Raw genomic sequence first — 16,671 nt, 5'->3', positions numbered from 1 at the left:
CTGTTGCTTGCTGGCTCAGCTTATCTCCAAGTGATGCCGGAGGAGGAATGTCTCCTGCGGGGCAGGCTCCCCAGCGTGAGGGTTGGGTAGTCTGGGGAAGGGCACCCTGAAATTTGAATGCCTTTCCTTATTTCAGGGAGGGCGGAAATAGGTCCAGAGTGGGGGGTGTGGAGTTGGGCCTGACGGGTGGACAGGGCAACAGCCCGAGGTCTGGGCCCCATGGTCGCCCTTCCTGGAGGTCCGCGCAGGCTTCACCTTCGGGGAGATGCTGCCGGTACCTGGAGCAGACTAAGCCCTTGGTGTTCTGTCCGGATAGAACCCACGGGATTTTCCTTCTTCCCTCTGGGACAGAAGCCCAACACTACCCCCAGAGACCGCGGCCAGCTCTGCTGGGGCAGAGCCCACCCCCAACTGCCCCTGTGTGGTACGAGCGAAGACAGAAACCTTCCGGGGGGGACTGGCAGGTGGGGGCACTGGCTGGGGTGCCTCCTTATGTATGGACAAGAATCCTCTCAGCTCGAACACCTCCCGCCCCTCGCCAGAGGCAGGGGTGGTTGAGGGAAGGGAAACCAAAATCCATGCTGTCTTCTTGGAGACCCCCTTGGCCCCCCCGAAGTCTGCCCTTGGCACCATCTGCCTCCTCCCTCCATCCCAGGAGTGCTCAGGTAGCTCCCTCTGGACCAGCCACACAGCCGTGAAGGGACCAGTCTGGGGTGGAACTTGGGACCTGGTTCTTCCCACCGTGTGTTTGGTGACCGGTTCTGCCGGAGGCCCTGCTCCTACCCGGGACTGCAGCCCCTTCAGTGGGAGGAACCTCACCCAAAAGGCGTCCCCCGGGGCTGCCTGGTCACTGCTGTCAGCTGAGCCTGGAAGTGGGAAGGATGGGTGTGTGTGTGTGCGTGTGTGTGTGTGCAGGTCAGGGGGAGAGACCAGACTCCTGGTCTTCATCCCTCATGGCTCATGCCCCCAGAATAAGAACTGATACTTTTGGAGGCGACCAGGTACACGTGCCCCATTTTTATCCTTTATTTCTTTTTATTCTGTAAAATTAAAATGGGATTTTCAAAGCAGTGACCTGTCTCCGAATGCCGGCTGGCTGGCTTCTGTTCACATAGGGGGGCAAGTACTGTTTAGGGTACTGGGGCAGGCCTTTGGGACCACACATCATTTAAGGTAAACTTGATAATGAGATGAGTCAAAGGAGGCTCCCTTGCACCCCCAAAAAGCTGAGGCTCAAGCTGCTTCAGTTATGGGAGAAGCACTTTTTTTTTTTTTTACAGAAAAGTTATTTCTCAATCTTGCACTTGCATTGGACCCGCGTGCACTCCCAGGCCAATACACTGTCATTTCTCCTCCCTGCCAGGTTTTACTGATTCAAGCTCCGTGAAGGAGCACATACTTTTAGTTTTATTTTGTTGTTGTTTAGGCATGTCGTGCGTTAAATCAGCCTGACTGTTTCAGGCGCAGATTGCAGAGGCCGCGGTGCCTCATTCTTCCCTAGAGCCCTCCTTAGGGTCCCTTCCCTGTATTGAGGAGCTGGCCAGGGAAGACCTGCTGTGTGTGTGTGTGTGTGTGTGTGTGTACAGTGTGCATGTGTGTGCATTGATTAAAAAAAAAAAACACCACGTGTTTCTGAGTCCAGTTGCACTCCTCTTCCCCTTAGATATTGATGAAACACAACACCTTTTGGTTTTTGCTTCTTTCACTTGAAACATTTGAAATACATCTGCAAACAGCCATTTCCTCCTGCCTCTCTGATGGATGACTGGGTGGGTTTGATTTTTTGCACTCAGGCTGCCTGCTGCCCCGCCCCGGCACAATCCAGAGGCCACAGATTAATATTGCCCTTCAGAGCTGGCTGTGGGAAAAGGTGAGGCGGGCTGGGGAAAATACACGGAGCTCACCCCAGTCACCGCCTGCCCCCGTGGGAGACGCTGAGCGCCGGACGTGGCGATGGGGCTGAGAACAGTGAGAGTGGTGTCCAGAGCCCTGGGCTGCCAGTCAAGTCGGGGACTCAGGGTGTCCAGACCTGGTGGTCTGAGGGAGCCGAGGCCACCCGGGGTTTGTGTTCGGATAGTCCTGCCCTGCCGCTTGTTTGGCCAGATTATATTCATTGAACTTTGCCCTGTGATAACTTCCGTTAAAATTTTTTTTTAACCCAAACAAGGAAGGTCCCCCAGCACAGTCCACACTCCCCAGGCCGGTACCTTGGTCCTTCCCATGCGGTGGGACTACCCTTCCATTTTTCTGCCCTTGGAAGCCAGAACCAGGATGCACAATTCCGGGTAAGCGTTTCCCTTTTGTCAGAAACATGACCTCTGGAATCCCATCTTAAGTTCCGGCTGAGAAGCACAGTTCCAGCCTCCGGGTCCAAAGATAGTCCCACCGTCTTCTGCTTGGAGCGAGGCAGTGGTTCCTGCTGGCGAAGGAGTCTGGACAGTGCGTGGCCCTGGGCCCAGCATCAAGGTGGGAGAGGGGTCTGCCAGCAAAGACGAAAGCCTGTGGCCTCTGCTGGGCCTCACAGGGCCCCTGCCTGGGAGCGGGGTGTGGTCAGGCATCCCTTCCCGGGCTCAGGGGACCAGCTGTGTTCCTGGGGGGCGGCGGCTCCGGCCCCAGAATGCTGTAGCTGACTCCCTGTCCGCCGTGGGAGGCTCTGCCCATTTCTCTGGACCACAGAAGTGCTCCAGGGCCAAGGAGATGCTGCCGTAGGAGCCACAGAGAGGGAGGGGGAAGGGAGGAAGAAGAGTCTTAACGGGAGTGGAGGTCGCTCAGCACACCGCCCTCCTTTGTGACTTGCGCAGAGTTCTAGTGCAGTGCTGGATAGAGGCCCCCTAGGATGTGCTCAAGCTTTCCTGCAACCTGGATAAAACTCCAAGATGTATGATAGATGATGGAGGCGATGCTGCTGCTGACGGTGGGATGGTGGGATGGTGGTCGCGGTGGCGGTGACAAGCCACCTCCCCTTCTGGCGATTCCACTGGGTGGCTTTCTCCCAGCTCTTCCACCGGGCCCCTTCACCTTCCAGGGGAGGGCCCCTCCAGCATCTGCGGCATTTGGCCGGGAGGAACCGCTGGCCCTGGCTTCCAAAGCCTCCTCCCCCCGGGGCCTAGCCGCCTCCAGTTGCCCCCCTGCCTGTGGCACACACACCTCCTCATCAAAGCACTTCACGGTGTGAAAACGCCAACAGAGGGTCTCCCCGTCCCTCTCGGTCCTTCCATTTGGCAGCAGGGCTGGTGATGCCCCCCCAGCCCCCACCCAGCTCCTGCTCCCCGACCCGCAGGATCTATCTGCAGCAGCCCTTCTGGGCAGGGGTGTTCAGGGCCTGTGGTTGGACTTTGTGAGTCTGGCTGATTTTGTTTCTTGGCTCATGGAGAGCTGGTCAGATGGATTGGGGAGTTTGGAAACAGGAGTGGGGCAGGAATCAGGTGGGTATTTCAAGGGGAGGGGAGAAAACAGGAAACAAACAAAAAACTGGGCTAGAAGTGTTTGGTTACAAGTCAGCTTTTCCCAGGGACCCACCACATCAAGACACGATTCATAGGACCCGCCCCGTTCAGCCCCAGATAATGTTGTGAATAGCTGTACCATATGCAGTAGCTCTAGTCCCTGAATTTTCAAGGAACTCGATATCTGCCTTGGTTTCCAAGACTCGTCTTTTCTGGGATTGCCTTTCAGAAATTCCAGAAGACTGTTAGCCGGCTTCTAGCCTGGTCCCGAGGCTGATCTCTGTCTGCCCCGGGGGCAGCTCCTCCAGCATCCTCGCCCCCCGGTCACTCAGCTCCTGTCCTCCCCTTTCCTCTCCTAGGCACGACCGTGTGTCCTCCGTGTGACAACGAGCTGAAATCCGAAGCCATAATCGAGCACCTCTGTGCCAGCGAGTTTGGTAAGAAAGCGGCCCAGGCTGCCTCCGGGAGGTCGGGCATCCCTGGCTCCTCCTGGTCTGAGTCCCTGGAGCAGAGCCTTTTGGAGCTTCTTTTTGGAGATGTGTGTTCTCTCCCTCCATCCTCTCCCCAGACAGCTGCTTTTCTCAGGCTGATTTGGGAGACTAGATAGGGGAACTGGCTGCTTTTTATGAAAAGGCAAACTTGGCTTCTGCTTTTCCCTGTGTGGGATCACTGGGTGGGTTTTTGGGGGGACCTTCTCTGGGCATGGAGGGAAGCAGATTTGGGCGAGCTGGGGGAAAACCAGGCTGCCGGCTGGTTTCCCGCGTGGCTCTTTTTTCATCCACCCCTAGGTGTCAGCACCACGCCGCCCAGGATCGGGGAGGGGGGTCATTGGTGTGGAGGGCCATGGGGGCCGGGACTCTCGCCTGCTTTCTGGCAAGTAAAATGACATTCCCACAGTGAGGGGAATTTTCCTCCCTTCTTCCCAAATCTCTCTGGGTTAAAAGGGAATTCTGGGTCCACATTTGCAGCCCCAGGAGGAGGGCTGGATGCAGGCCTGGGGCCTGATCTCAGGGGACCTTTCACGGGCGGTTCCTGTCGTCTGCTCCTCAGAAGATGGAGCCTCAGACACCTCGGGAGTGTGTCCTCTGGAAAAGTAAACATGAACTGCATCCTCTTGAAAGGTCGGCTCTCTTCAGCCTGCCTCTATTTTGTATGGAGCTTACGTATAAAATAGAGGCGCCCGGGGCTGTTTTGCTAAGGACAGGTTCTCACGATTCCAGCCAGGGTGTCCCTGAGGCTGGATCTCTTGCAGAATTCCTCCCAGGAAAAGTGTAAATGGTAGGTAAAGGGGATCTTTATGTCCCTCCAGGGCTACCTATTGTGGGTTTTCATTAACCAGGCATAGTAACGCACATGAAGGGCCTCATGCTGACCAAGTGCTGTTGCAGAGCTGCATACGTGTAAAGCGGAAGGAAACAGTACATGTGACACTTGTAGTCTCGGTATTTGTCGCTGTGACTGCGGGCAGGAGTTGGCCCGGAGAGCTCCTTGAGAATGCACACGTTTCGCTTGCCCTGTTTCTGCATGAAGTATCTCTGCCTGCCTCTTTGGTTCTTGGTGGAGGAGCTCTAGGAAGGTTTGTCTGCCCTGCCTTCTGCCGCTTGTGTTTGAGTCACATCCTTTGTCCTGGTTGCCATTTTCAATGAATTTCAAATAAGCTGTAGAGAGCACCTGCAGTGCTTTTTGCAGTGTTTGCAAACTCTGATGATGCTCCTTCTGTCCGACCGGGGCTTCCTGAGGCTCACATTCTTGCTCCATCAAGGGGACCCCAGCGCCCAGTGAGGCTGGCGGGTCTGCATGGGCCTAACCTGACCGAGTGACAAGCTTTCCTTCCACAGATGGCGCAAGATTCCTTCCCAAAGAGGCATTTGGGCATTGAGTAAAAGGCCATAAATAAAATCTCTCAGAAGTCCTCACCAGAAACCTTTTGCTGCAAAGGGGAGGGGGGAGGTGCAGGAGGAATCAGCTTGCAGGCCGCCGTCATCCCAAAGCATCCTTCCTTGTGCGGGGGTGGGTGGGGGGTTCGTGGGAGTGGGAAGGGGGTGGGGGACCAGGGTGGGGATGGGGCAGAGGGGTTGGATAATACTCAGCGGCCGCTTTTAGATTTCACCGACCCCCTTTTGATAGTGTAAATCACCACACTCTGAGAAGTTGACTCCCTGATGCTTCAGCAAATCCAGGGGATCCTATTAGAGCCATCTCTGAAAGGTGGTGTATGAGCGGATGCTTGATGCTGGGATCCCATCTCTTGGGACCCAGTGTGTGAAGGAGGCGGCGTCCAGTTGGTCATTCAGCATTTCTTGAGCTCAGAGCTCTATGCTAGACTCCATGTCCCCAAATATGGACCTAGCATAGCTGAAGATTTAATTTTTAAAAAATTTCATTTTTAATCCCGACCAGACAGGAAACGATCATTTCCTAGAGAATCGTGGAGTCATCTAACTCGCCGCCTGAAACGGGTGCTGTTGGCGAAGCAGGGCAAAGGATGTTCTGGCGCTTTGGGAAGAGAATCGCTTGTCTTCCCGCTCCGATTCCCTCGAACTCACCAACCTGAGTTTGATGAGGGGCTTTGTGGCAGTTCGTTAATCTAGAGTCATTCCCTAGGCGTGGGCTGAAGGGGCAAACCTTGGGAAAGAATGTGAATGTGAAAGCTGACCTTTGAGTGAAGGGCAAGGGTCTGCAGGGGGCTGGGGTAACCCACCTGGGGAGATGAATCCCCCCCACGCCACAGTGGGTGCCCAGAGGGTCCCCGCTGGGTCGGCTGGCCACCTGCTCCCTGCAGTGTGCGGGCTCAAGGAGTGTGTCCTATTTTAATAGCCAGTCCGGGCTTGGGCAGTCTGATTAGCAGTTTGGGTCTGTGTTCCTTTGGCCCAGAGATGGTTTCCTTCTTGAGCGCCTAGAACTTTGGCGTTCTCCTGGGTCCTCTGGGTCATCCTATCAAGTCCACTTATTTCACAAAGAAGGAATCTGACCTGCTCCCCCGGTGTTCTTTTTCAGACACGCTGCCTTTCCCACTTAAGATGAACAGCCTCGGGGCTGGACGCCAGACTTCCCTATCTGGATGCAGGAGAGACTTTTATGGGTGTGCGTGCGTGTGTGTGTGTGTGTGTGTGTGTGTCTTTGTATTGTGTTCTCATAAGGCAATAGAGAGGACTTGTTTTGTTTTCTCTCTCTCTCTTTCTCTGCAGGGGCTGAGTTCAGCTCTGCCCTTCTCAGCACCCTGGAGAATGCAGCCTTGTTGAGAAACGTGTTTCCTAGCTCAGCTCATTTCCAGTGAGGGAGGCAGTCAGCCACGCTGATGGGATTCAGTTAGGAGACAAAGAAATGCAGCGAGGCAAGCTGATACACAGCCGAGAAGAAAAAGAATGCTTTACTCCCCACTCGAGGGATCAAACTTTGCATTAAGCGGCCTTGACATCCCCGGTGGGAAGACATCAGCTTGTTGGAAGGCTCTTTGGGAGCTCGGGGAACAAGGGATCCATTCCTTCGGGGTCAGCACTCCCGAGCCCTCTCCTGCCAGTGGTCATCCTCAGACTCCTTACCCGGCCCATTACCGCCTCCCCGGGAGGTGCGATTGTCGCTCTCTGGCAGCTCTGCCTGCCCCCTGGTTCTCTCCAGCCCCGCACTGTACCTCCGCAGTGGAGAGTACATTTTTTTCCCGCCCCCCACTGTCAGGGAAGAGCCTCAGTAGAAACACCTGTGGGCTGATGCTCAGGAATGCAGCTGGATCAGCCCGGATCAAGCCCCAGATGTGTGGCGGCCCAAAGTTAGCCGGGGAAGAGGTTCTGAATTCAGCTAGGCGGCCAGGGCGCCTGCTGGGCTCCATTCAGGACGCCTGGCCCCCGCTGCCTGCTCTCTTGCTCTCGATCTGCTTTTCCTGCTCCATGACAACAGGGTGCCGCTGTTTTCTCTTGGACGGGGTCAATATATTATTTGCGAGCCGCCACACTTAGTAATCCCGCTGTTAACAACTCAGCGCCCATAACCATCTTTCCTTCAGCTCAGCTTATCCCAGGGGATGGGAGGGTCTGATTTATGATGGCTGTGGAGCTAGGACCACCCCCCCACCCCCGCCACCGGTCACTCTCTCGAGCTTCTGGATCCGTAAACACCTTTAAGTTTTTCTGGTAGAAACCGGCAGAATCATATACTTCTGCTGAGACAGTTCACAGCTTCCTCTTGTACTGGCTTCTTCTTTTCTGAGAGTTCAGGTGGCCCCTTTGTTGGTCCGGGATTTTCTGGCTGTGGAAAAAGATTTCTTGGTCCCCCTAGAAATTTCTCTTGCCTTCTTAACATTTTTTTTTCATTTATATGTTTCATCATAAAGAGTAAAACTGTACATTGCAACGCTAAACTGAGTCAAAGAGGAAAGAATAAAAAAAGGCTCTCCCCGTTAGCATTTGGGAGTATTTCCTAGAAGAAACATTCTTGGCGGTTCCTGGATCTTCACTAATTTGTTCTCACTCTGCCTCACTCTGCTTTCAAGGTGTCTTGGCTGGGCTACTGTTTGGAGGCGCAAAGTTTTACTCGGAATGTTTGATTACTCGCAAAAAGTAGGCTCGGCCTTTCCAAGCCAAACGTTGGGTTTCCTCCCGCAGAGGAGGAGATGTGGCTGCCAGCAGGGTGGTTGCAGGTCTGTAAGCTGCTTGAGAGCAGGGTCTGTCTCTGGTACCACATTTTACCTAATGTAAGACACCCCTTGATTGCGAGATGTGCCGTCCATCACACGTGCGGTGCCTTGTCCTCCAGGGGGACACATCCTTCGTGTTAAAACGTGAAAAGAATCTGTGTCTTAAAATGAACAAAACAAGGCCTGTGTGTACTTAGATTGGTGATTGCACAGTTCCATGGTAGGCATAAAATAAAAGTTTGTTGGACTCATGTATGGATGACAGGACATGACTGGGAGATGGAAATTGGCCTTTTTTTTTTTTTAAGTGGTTTAATTTCCAGCTTATTTTCTGTTAAGTAACCACAGCTTGATTTTAGCATGCGTCATCTGAAAATCCACAAAGATCAATGAATATAGGAATTTTTAAGTACAAAAATATTAATGATGGGACGTATACATCTGAGTACAAATCCTAGATTTTCTACAGTGTGCATACAGTGAACATTCACAATTGTTAAATGGGCACAAGTACATTTAAATCATAAGACTGGCCTGTATTTAAGTGGGAAAAACAATGTAAAAGTCATTTAATATTAAAATATTCCCAGATGAATACAAATTCGGATAATTTAGACTTACATTGTACACGGTGGCCTTTTTTTTTTTTTTCCCCCTTGACCTAACCATTGTCCATCCTCTCTTCTGGCTATTATTACATTCTACTAGTTCTTATGGAAACTTGGTGAATAGACAAATGATATTGTTCTGGCAGTAAATGCATCTTGTAGGCAGAAAATGGAGCATTGGTTTTATTTTGTTTTTCAGTTTTCTTCTTTTTTAAAAAAAGAAGTGTAGCTGATTAACAGTGTTGTGTTAATTTCCCCTGTACAGAGAAGTGATTCATATATAAACTTATATATACTTTATATGCATAAATATACATATATACATATATGTCTTTTATATATACATATATATTTTTTTCATATTCTTTTTGATTATGGTTCATGTGCTACAAAGTCAGACCTTGTGGTTTATGGCCTTCTTTTTTTATATAAGGAGAAAGCTCCTTTCCAAACGAGTATATGCAATTTGTTTATTAAGTTTGAGGGAAAGTACTTGCCCTGTTTTGGGTAACTGAGTGTATATGTCAAAAACAAAACCAAACCCTAATATCCAGAAATCTAGTTCAGTTGATTTATCATCGCTCAGTTGAAGTAAAATTAAGCAGACACACAGACGAAGGCAAGGTAACCCCGGGGTGGAGCTGTTGGGCTGAAAGCAACTGGTTTTCGTTGTCCCTGGAGGTCTCTGAAATACGCAGCCCGTGCACAGGTTTGGTAACAGTTGGAAGGATTTGTGTGGCCTTTCACGTCCAGGGAAACGCAGCGTCGGCCCTATAGGTGCCCTGGCAATGACACTGTCAGCCCGCGGTCCGTCCTGAGTCCTCCAGGGACTTGGGGTGGCTTGTTCTGTACAGAGTCCATGGCTGAACCCTCGAGGGCCCCTGAAGCCCTTGAATGGGTCTGGTCTGGTGGGTCATGATGGTGAGTCCCTGCTCACGCACGGACTCCGAGTGGAGAGCTGGGGGCCTGGCTGGCGGCATCAGGCCCCGGGCAGATGGGTACCACTCTCCGCTCTGAAGCCACCTCAAGGAGCCGTGAGGAGAAGCTGGGAAAGGAGCTGAGTTTCCCCTCTGTGAGCACCCCTTCTGCACGTTTCATTGTCTCCTGGCAGGAAATACTTACATGAGGCGGATGTCTCTTTAGCATACTCGACCCTGAGGACGTACACTGAACTGAGAGAGACTCAGAAGCCAGGATCCACGGGCGGGGGTGGCTGAGTTCATTTCTCCTTCTGCCCTGGTTCGTACGCCTGGCAACGTTGGGAAGTCTTGGAACCTCTCCAGGCCTCAGTTTCCCCACGAAGTGGCAGCTAATACCCAGGATCGGTTTTGTTCAGCAGCAGATGAGCTGGTGTAAGGAACCCAGGCCTGGGCCCCCACACCGACCAGACTCACTGACTGTCCATCCCGGTGGTCCTGCTAAGGGTGGAGTAGCCCAACCCAGTCCAGCCCTCTGTCCCCGGCAGGCGAGGCCTCCCTTCACCAGAGAAAGGGCTGCTGCAGCTCACAGGCTCTCGGTCAAAACCTCTCCAGAACCAAGCGCTGTTTCCAGCTAGCCATCCCATGTCTGGCCTCCTGCTGGGATGGTTGCTGTAGGTGGGGGCAGGGTTGGTTCAGAACATGATGGCTTCCCCTCTTTGGTGATGAGTGCAGCTTTGACGCGAGGTCATTTCTTGAGACAGTCAGTTGCTACACTGCATGGTTTGGGCGCCCTTTGACGTAGTTTTCAACCTGCCATCCCCTGATTATCCTGTTGAGTGGCTCCGATCCACTGCCTTGCTCTCTGCTTAAAAAAAAAACAAACCTTACCATGATAAAATATACATAACATAAAATGCACCCCTTTCATCATTTTTAGGTGAACAGTTAGTTCAGTGGCATCGAAAGCATTCAGTGTGATGCAGGCAGCACCGTCCCTCTTTGGATATTTTTCTTCATTCCAAACTGAAACTCTGTACCCTGGCAGTGACCACACCAACCCCACTCCCCCAACCCCAGCCTCCTCCTAGGTCCCGGGAACCCCCCACTCTACTTTCTGTCTCTAGGACTCTGACCATTTCAGGTACCACATGTAAGTGGAAGCCTGCACTGTCTGTCCTTTCATGTGTCTGGCTTATTTCACTTAGCATCGTGTCCTCCTTATCGTTCGATGTGTATATAAACAGTCATGGAGAAGGGAGGAGGGCAAGGGAAGGGTTTAGCCTCGAGTTCACCTGTGTTCCCCGGAGCCTTTCTGGGGGTGGGTGGAGAAGGAGCGGGTAAGGGATGAGCTGAGATGAGGCGGGAGGCCCACCCATTTGCTTGGGTGCTGTCTTGCTCCTCCGTACCCCTTTGTCGTTGTGAAGATCTGATGGGCTGGATGGAACCTCAGAGATCAGCCAGTCCAGGGCTGTCAGCTTACAGATGGAGGGAAATAAGACTCAGATAAAGGCATTACTCATCAGATGGCCCAAGGCTACTCCACCTGGCATCCCTTGCCGTTTTTTGTTCCCAGCAGCTCTTAGCTGGGTAGCTGGTTCGGATTCCACACCCTTCCTCCTTCATGTCCTCTCATGCCCATTTGCGTTCCCATTCTGCCAGGAATGGGAGAGGAAGCTTTCCGGGAAGGGGCACTGGGTACTTTCAGAGTCTGCCCGGTATAAACGGACTGTGCCTGACACAGGGAAGGGGCTCAGTAATCCATTGGTTTCTTTGTCATGAGCTGGGTCGTGCCGTCCAGGAGAAAGAACATAGACTTTGGGCCAGAGAGACTGGGATGAAATCCCATCTTTATATGCGGAGTGACTGCGAGGAAGTCTCTTAACCTCTCTGAGCCTGTCTCCATCATCTGTGGGCAGTGGTTCCTGTGTGGTTGTTTTGGGAGGAGAATGGGGTCAGTCAAGTGGATTCAGTTCCTGGACCATGGCAGCGGCTCCAGCCGTGACCAGTATTATCTCTTCTTATTGGAAAGAATTGTTTCAGGATGGAAACTGGCCTCGGTAGGAGGGTTGGAGTGCTAATAAAATCAGCTTGCTTGGCACGAAATGTTAGGAAATGGAATGGAATGTCCTGATGGATTTCTGGTTAGTAGAGGATTAAACCGGAGGAGCTTGCACAAAACCCGTTTAGGAGAACTTTTAAAAGCTTGACATGGCTTCAAGGTGCTAAAGTTCACAAAACCAAAAAACAAACCAAAACCCAGGCAAACCAAGCAAAAGGCAACCCTATACATACTAGAAGTTAGGCAGTCCGGGCTTTAATTAGATGACACCCTAAAGTCACTGTAAGACTGAAGTCATCAGATAATGATGACCGCAGGGCACAAGGAGCCCGGACTGAGTGTTTGCTAATTCCAGGACACGCCCACGGAACTTTGTTCATTTGTTTTGGGGTGGCTTTTAGAAATCTTATTCCTCATGAGAGTTTTTCTGCTCATAATGTACTGAGTCTAAGGGAGATCTTTCAGCCCTTGGTGTTGTCCACTTTTCCCAAGCACTGCCTCTGGCTAGTTTTTCACATTTTTTCCCCCCAGCAGTTGTGATAGTTGTGATATACACACCCGTTTGCTAAAACACAGGCCATATTCAGAAGCAAATGAGCATTTAAATATTGGCTAATTTCTTCCAGTTTTGCAGAAATGAGCCAGAAGCTCCCATCCGTATTTATTTTTCAAAGGAGAGCAAGTGGCCAAAGAGATGTCTAGGCCCTCACCCTGCCCCAGCCTGCTTGGAGCAGCCAATTAAACATGCATTAGCTTTGGAAGGCTGCTCAAAGGCCTATAGATTGCACTTGAAATCTTTGTTTAGTCTTTCAGGAACACTGTCACATGGATGATTTATCAAAGAAAGTTGTTTATCTGGCAGTAAAATAAACTCCGGGCCTGTTCAGACGAAGGTTTCCCGTGAATTTCTACCAAGGTAAACACTGGTAACTGGCAGATTCCGTGTGAAAGCCAGATGCATACGATAAATATTTGAGCTACAGCTCTGGGCTGTCCGAGGCCCGGCCTGTCACCAGCTTTGTCACTCTCGCCACAGCCCGGAGGCCCTGGCCTTGCAGCCTGGCCGGTGGGGCCACGAGGGCCGGCTCGGGCTGGCAGAGTCCACGTGTGTGCTGGAGCTGCCCCCACGTCGTGGGCCTCCCGGGGCTCAGGTGCCACTTAGCGCCAGCACCGCGGCCTCCCCGGCTCAGAGGGGGCCAGCCTCAGGCCGCTCCCGCCTGCCTTGCACTCACAGCCCGTCCACAAGTGGCCAGCTTAGGCTTCTCTGCAAATAGAGACCTGCTGAGCCCAACTGGCCGGAGACTGGGTGTGTTGAATGATCTGGGAGCTGGGGCGTGGAGGTCGGGGGTGGTGCCTGGTGGATTCTGCTGAGCTAGACGTAGGGTCTCAGAAGGCTGAGATACTTCCTGGGGGTCTCTGGCTGTGCTCCTTGGGGGTTGGGGGGCTCCATTTGGGATTAAGGAGGGGGCAGGTCCAGCCCTGTGAGGGTGGCATGTGTGCCTGGGGCCTGGAGCGAGGGAGGGAATGAATGGATGAATGGGGTGATGGAGCAGGAGGAGGCCAGGCCTTCTAGGTCTTCCCGAGGAAGATACTGTGGCCAATGTTTATAGTGACCTTTCAGGGAGGGGCTGAGTTATCAGCTGCTTGTTCTTAGACAGCCCCAGAGGCTGGAGGTTTGGATCACCCTGGTCTTGTTTGGGTCCTCGTGGCATGGCTGAGTTGGAAGGTGTCTGTGGGCACCACCTGTGACACAGGCTCTGTCCTGGATTCTGCCAATCCTGATATCCCTGGTGGGTCAGGGAGGGGAAGCAAGGACCCGAGAAGAGATGACGTTTGTTCACCTACAAGGGCTTTGGGGGCGGGGGGATGGGGGTCTGTGCTCATGACTGAGTATTGTGAGCTCACGACTGAGCCCCTCGCCATTGGAGGGGCTGTGGGTGTGGGAGGCCTGGCTGCTTCGACAGCTCTTCAGGGATTGCTGTGCGGGAAATGGAATCTTCCAGGCCTGCAGATACTTAGGGGAATAAAGGAGTATTTCTTTAGGGCAGGAATTAAGGGGAATCATCGACCACAGATTCTGAAAGGATGTCTGTGAGCTGGAGAGAGATGCCAAAACAGTACTTTGGCAGTGGGGAAAAACTAGGAAGCAGCTTCCCTAAGCCAGGCTTGCTCTCATTCAGGCAGGATTACCAGAGGGATTTTTCTCTCTCCTGTTTTCTCCAGCCCTTCCATGGGTGGTTTCTCTGGGACGTTTCCTCCCGGGGGTCCCTCGGATGTGTTCTCTGTGCTCTGTGAGCCCTCGGAAAATGAGTTCACTGGCTGCTATGTCTTCCACCGCAAATCCAGTTGGCTTCTGGAGCTGGCTTTAGGGCTGAAAGTGAAAGAAAGTGAAAGTGAAGTCGCTCAGTCGTGTCTGGCTCTTTGCGAGCCCATGGACTGTAGCCTACCAGGCTCCTCCGTCCAATGGATTCTCCAGGCAAGGATACTGGAGTGGGTTGCCATTTCCTTCTCCAGAGGATCTTCCTGACCCAGGGATCAAAGCCTGGTCTCATGCACTGCAGGCAGACGCTTTACCCTCTGAGCCACCAAGGAAGCCCTTAGGGTTAGGGCTGAAGGAAATCCCTACTTCTGTGACTGTGGCTGCAGAGCTGGACACGGGGCCTGGAATAAGCACTTGAAACCCTCAGCAGCTGCTGGACGCCCCTCCGCGGAGCGAGTCCCCTCCTGCAGGCTCCACAGGGGCCTCTTGGTCTGTGTCTGTGGCTGCCTGTGGCCTCAGCTCCCCATTGGGTCAGCAGATCAGAGGACCTGGAGGATGAGACAGGCCAGGGCCAGGCTCGTCTGTCCCTGTTTTCTTACTTTGGTGCCGGGTTCTAACTCACAGGCCTGTGGGATGGCAGGGTCTACCGGGGAGCTAGATACATCCAGAGCGGTTCTTTGGAGGAAATGAAGATGGACTGCAGACAGTCCATGGTGGCTCAGATGGTAAAGAGTCCACCTGCAATGCGGGAGACCTGGGTTTGATCCCTGGGTCGGGAAGATTCCCTAGAGAAGGGCATGGCAACCCACTCCAGGATTCTTGCCTGGAGAATCCCCATGGACAGAGGAGCCTGGTGGGCTATAGTCCATGGGGTCGAAGAGAGTCAGACATGACTGAGCGACTGAGCACAGGGCAGCACAGCAGACAGTGAAGACAGGCATCCTGATGTCAGGAGAGGAGGGCGGGAAAGGAGTTAGGACTCAAAACAAGTATTGAAAGTGAAAAGGGTTAGTCACTCAGTTGTGTCTGACTCTTGTGCAACCCTGTGGACTGTAGCCTGCCAGGATGCTTGCTCCTTGGAAGAAAAGCTATGACAAAACTAGACAGCATGTTAAAAAGCAGGGACGACACTTTGTCGTCAAAGGTCTGTCTAGTCAAAGCTGTGGTTTTTCCAGTAGTCATGTACAGATGTGAGAGTTGGACCATAAAAAAGGCTGAGTGCTGAAGAATTGATGCTTTCGAACTGTGGTGTTGGAGAAGACTCTCAAGAGTCCCTTGGACAGCAAGAAGATCAAACCAGTCAGTCTAGCAAGCAGATCAAACCAGTCAGTCCTAGAAGAAATCAACCCTGAATATTCACTGGAAGGATTGATGGATGCTGAAGCTGAATCTCCCAAACTTTGACCACTTAATGCAAAGAGCTGACTCATTGGAAAAGACCCTGATGTTGAGAAAGATTGAAGGCAGGAGAAGAGGGTGACAGAGGATGAGATGGTTGGATGGCATCACTGACTCAATGGACATTAGTTTGAGCAAACTCTGGGAGATGGTGAAAGACAGGGAAGCCTGGTATGCTGCAGTCCATGGGTCACAAAGAGTTGGACGCGACTGAACAAATTTTTTTTTAAAGAAGCTATTTTATTGAAATATAGCTAATTTACAATGTTGTGTTAGCTTCTGCTATATAGCAAAGTCATTCAGTTATACATATATATTCATTCATTATGGTTTTATCTTAGGATATTGAATATACTTCTCTGTGCTCTACAGTAAGACCTTGTTGTCTATCCAGTCTCTATGTAATAGTTTGCGTTTGCTCATCCCAGCCTCCCTATTCATCCCTCCCCACCCTCCACCCCGCTTGGCAACCACAAGTCCATTCTCTATGTCCAAGAGTCTGTTTCTGTTTGGTAGATAAATTCGTTTGTGTCGTATCTTATATTCCACATATAAGTCATATCATATGGTGTCAAACAGTATTTTTTAAAGTTGACAGAACCTGATTCAGGTAAATCACAGGTAGAGAAGATCTTCTGTGTTTTGGCAGCTGACTCCGTATCCTGTTAGGGCTCGCGTTGGCCAAAACTCAGGGGGGCTCAGGGGCTGAGTTGAGACATGAGGAAGGAGGCAGTCCCTTCCAGGTACCTCCCCCCTCCACTGGAAGGGTGCCGGGGTCCCAGAGGGAGCAGGATTTGGAGGGAGCAGATGTGTTACAGGAGTGACCCACCCAGCATGGCCGTGGGCCAGAGGCAAGAGACCCTGCCGGGCGGGGGAGTGAGGTGGTCTGCTGTGTGCACCCCTGAGCCCACGAGGGCAGCCTCCAGACCACGTGCAGCGCCCCCATGACAAGGAGGGGCCGGCCAGAGAGTCACGGGTTGGCCTCGGTTCTGAGATGCGGAGGCTCAGATGCCTGCTGCGTGCCAGGTGCCAGTGAGCACCCAGCCTCTAGGGCGACAGCCCCTTCCTCTACTCTTAGCAGGCGTTCATTTAAGGACAGGAGTGTGATGTGTGCCTGTGTTTTCCTTTAAAAACTCTTAACGATCCGCCGAAGGCACGCAGTCTTGCACAGATGTCACCCAACAGATGAGTGTTGCGCTTCTGCTGAGGACACGGCCCTGCTGATACCCTCGCTGGCTCTGCTGGCTTTGCGGTCCACAGACATCCAGAAACACAAGTGTTTATATCGTTTCTTCCCAGAGTCTGGGAGGAGGGGAGTCCCCACCACGGTCAAAGCCAGAGAGAGCAGCT

General features: G+C 52.4%; 1 protein-coding gene across 1 annotated transcript in view; it reads left to right on the top strand.

Moving 5' to 3' along the window:
• SFRP1 (secreted frizzled related protein 1) overlaps positions 1–16,671 on the top strand; it is a 44,077-nt gene that overhangs the window by 1,846 nt on the left and 25,560 nt on the right. The window contains exon 2 of the mRNA XM_043454302.1: positions 3,806–3,883. Coding sequence (XP_043310237.1) covers positions 3,806–3,883 — 78 coding nt within the window. The remainder of the gene's footprint in view (positions 1–3,805; positions 3,884–16,671) is intronic.

Source organism: Cervus canadensis, chromosome 31 (assembly GCF_019320065.1).
Source record: "Cervus canadensis isolate Bull #8, Minnesota chromosome 31, ASM1932006v1, whole genome shotgun sequence".
NCBI lineage: Eukaryota > Metazoa > Chordata > Mammalia > Artiodactyla > Cervidae > Cervus > Cervus canadensis.
The sequence above is the reverse complement of the archived record's forward strand: the minus strand, read 5'-3'. Positions and strand labels throughout refer to the sequence as shown.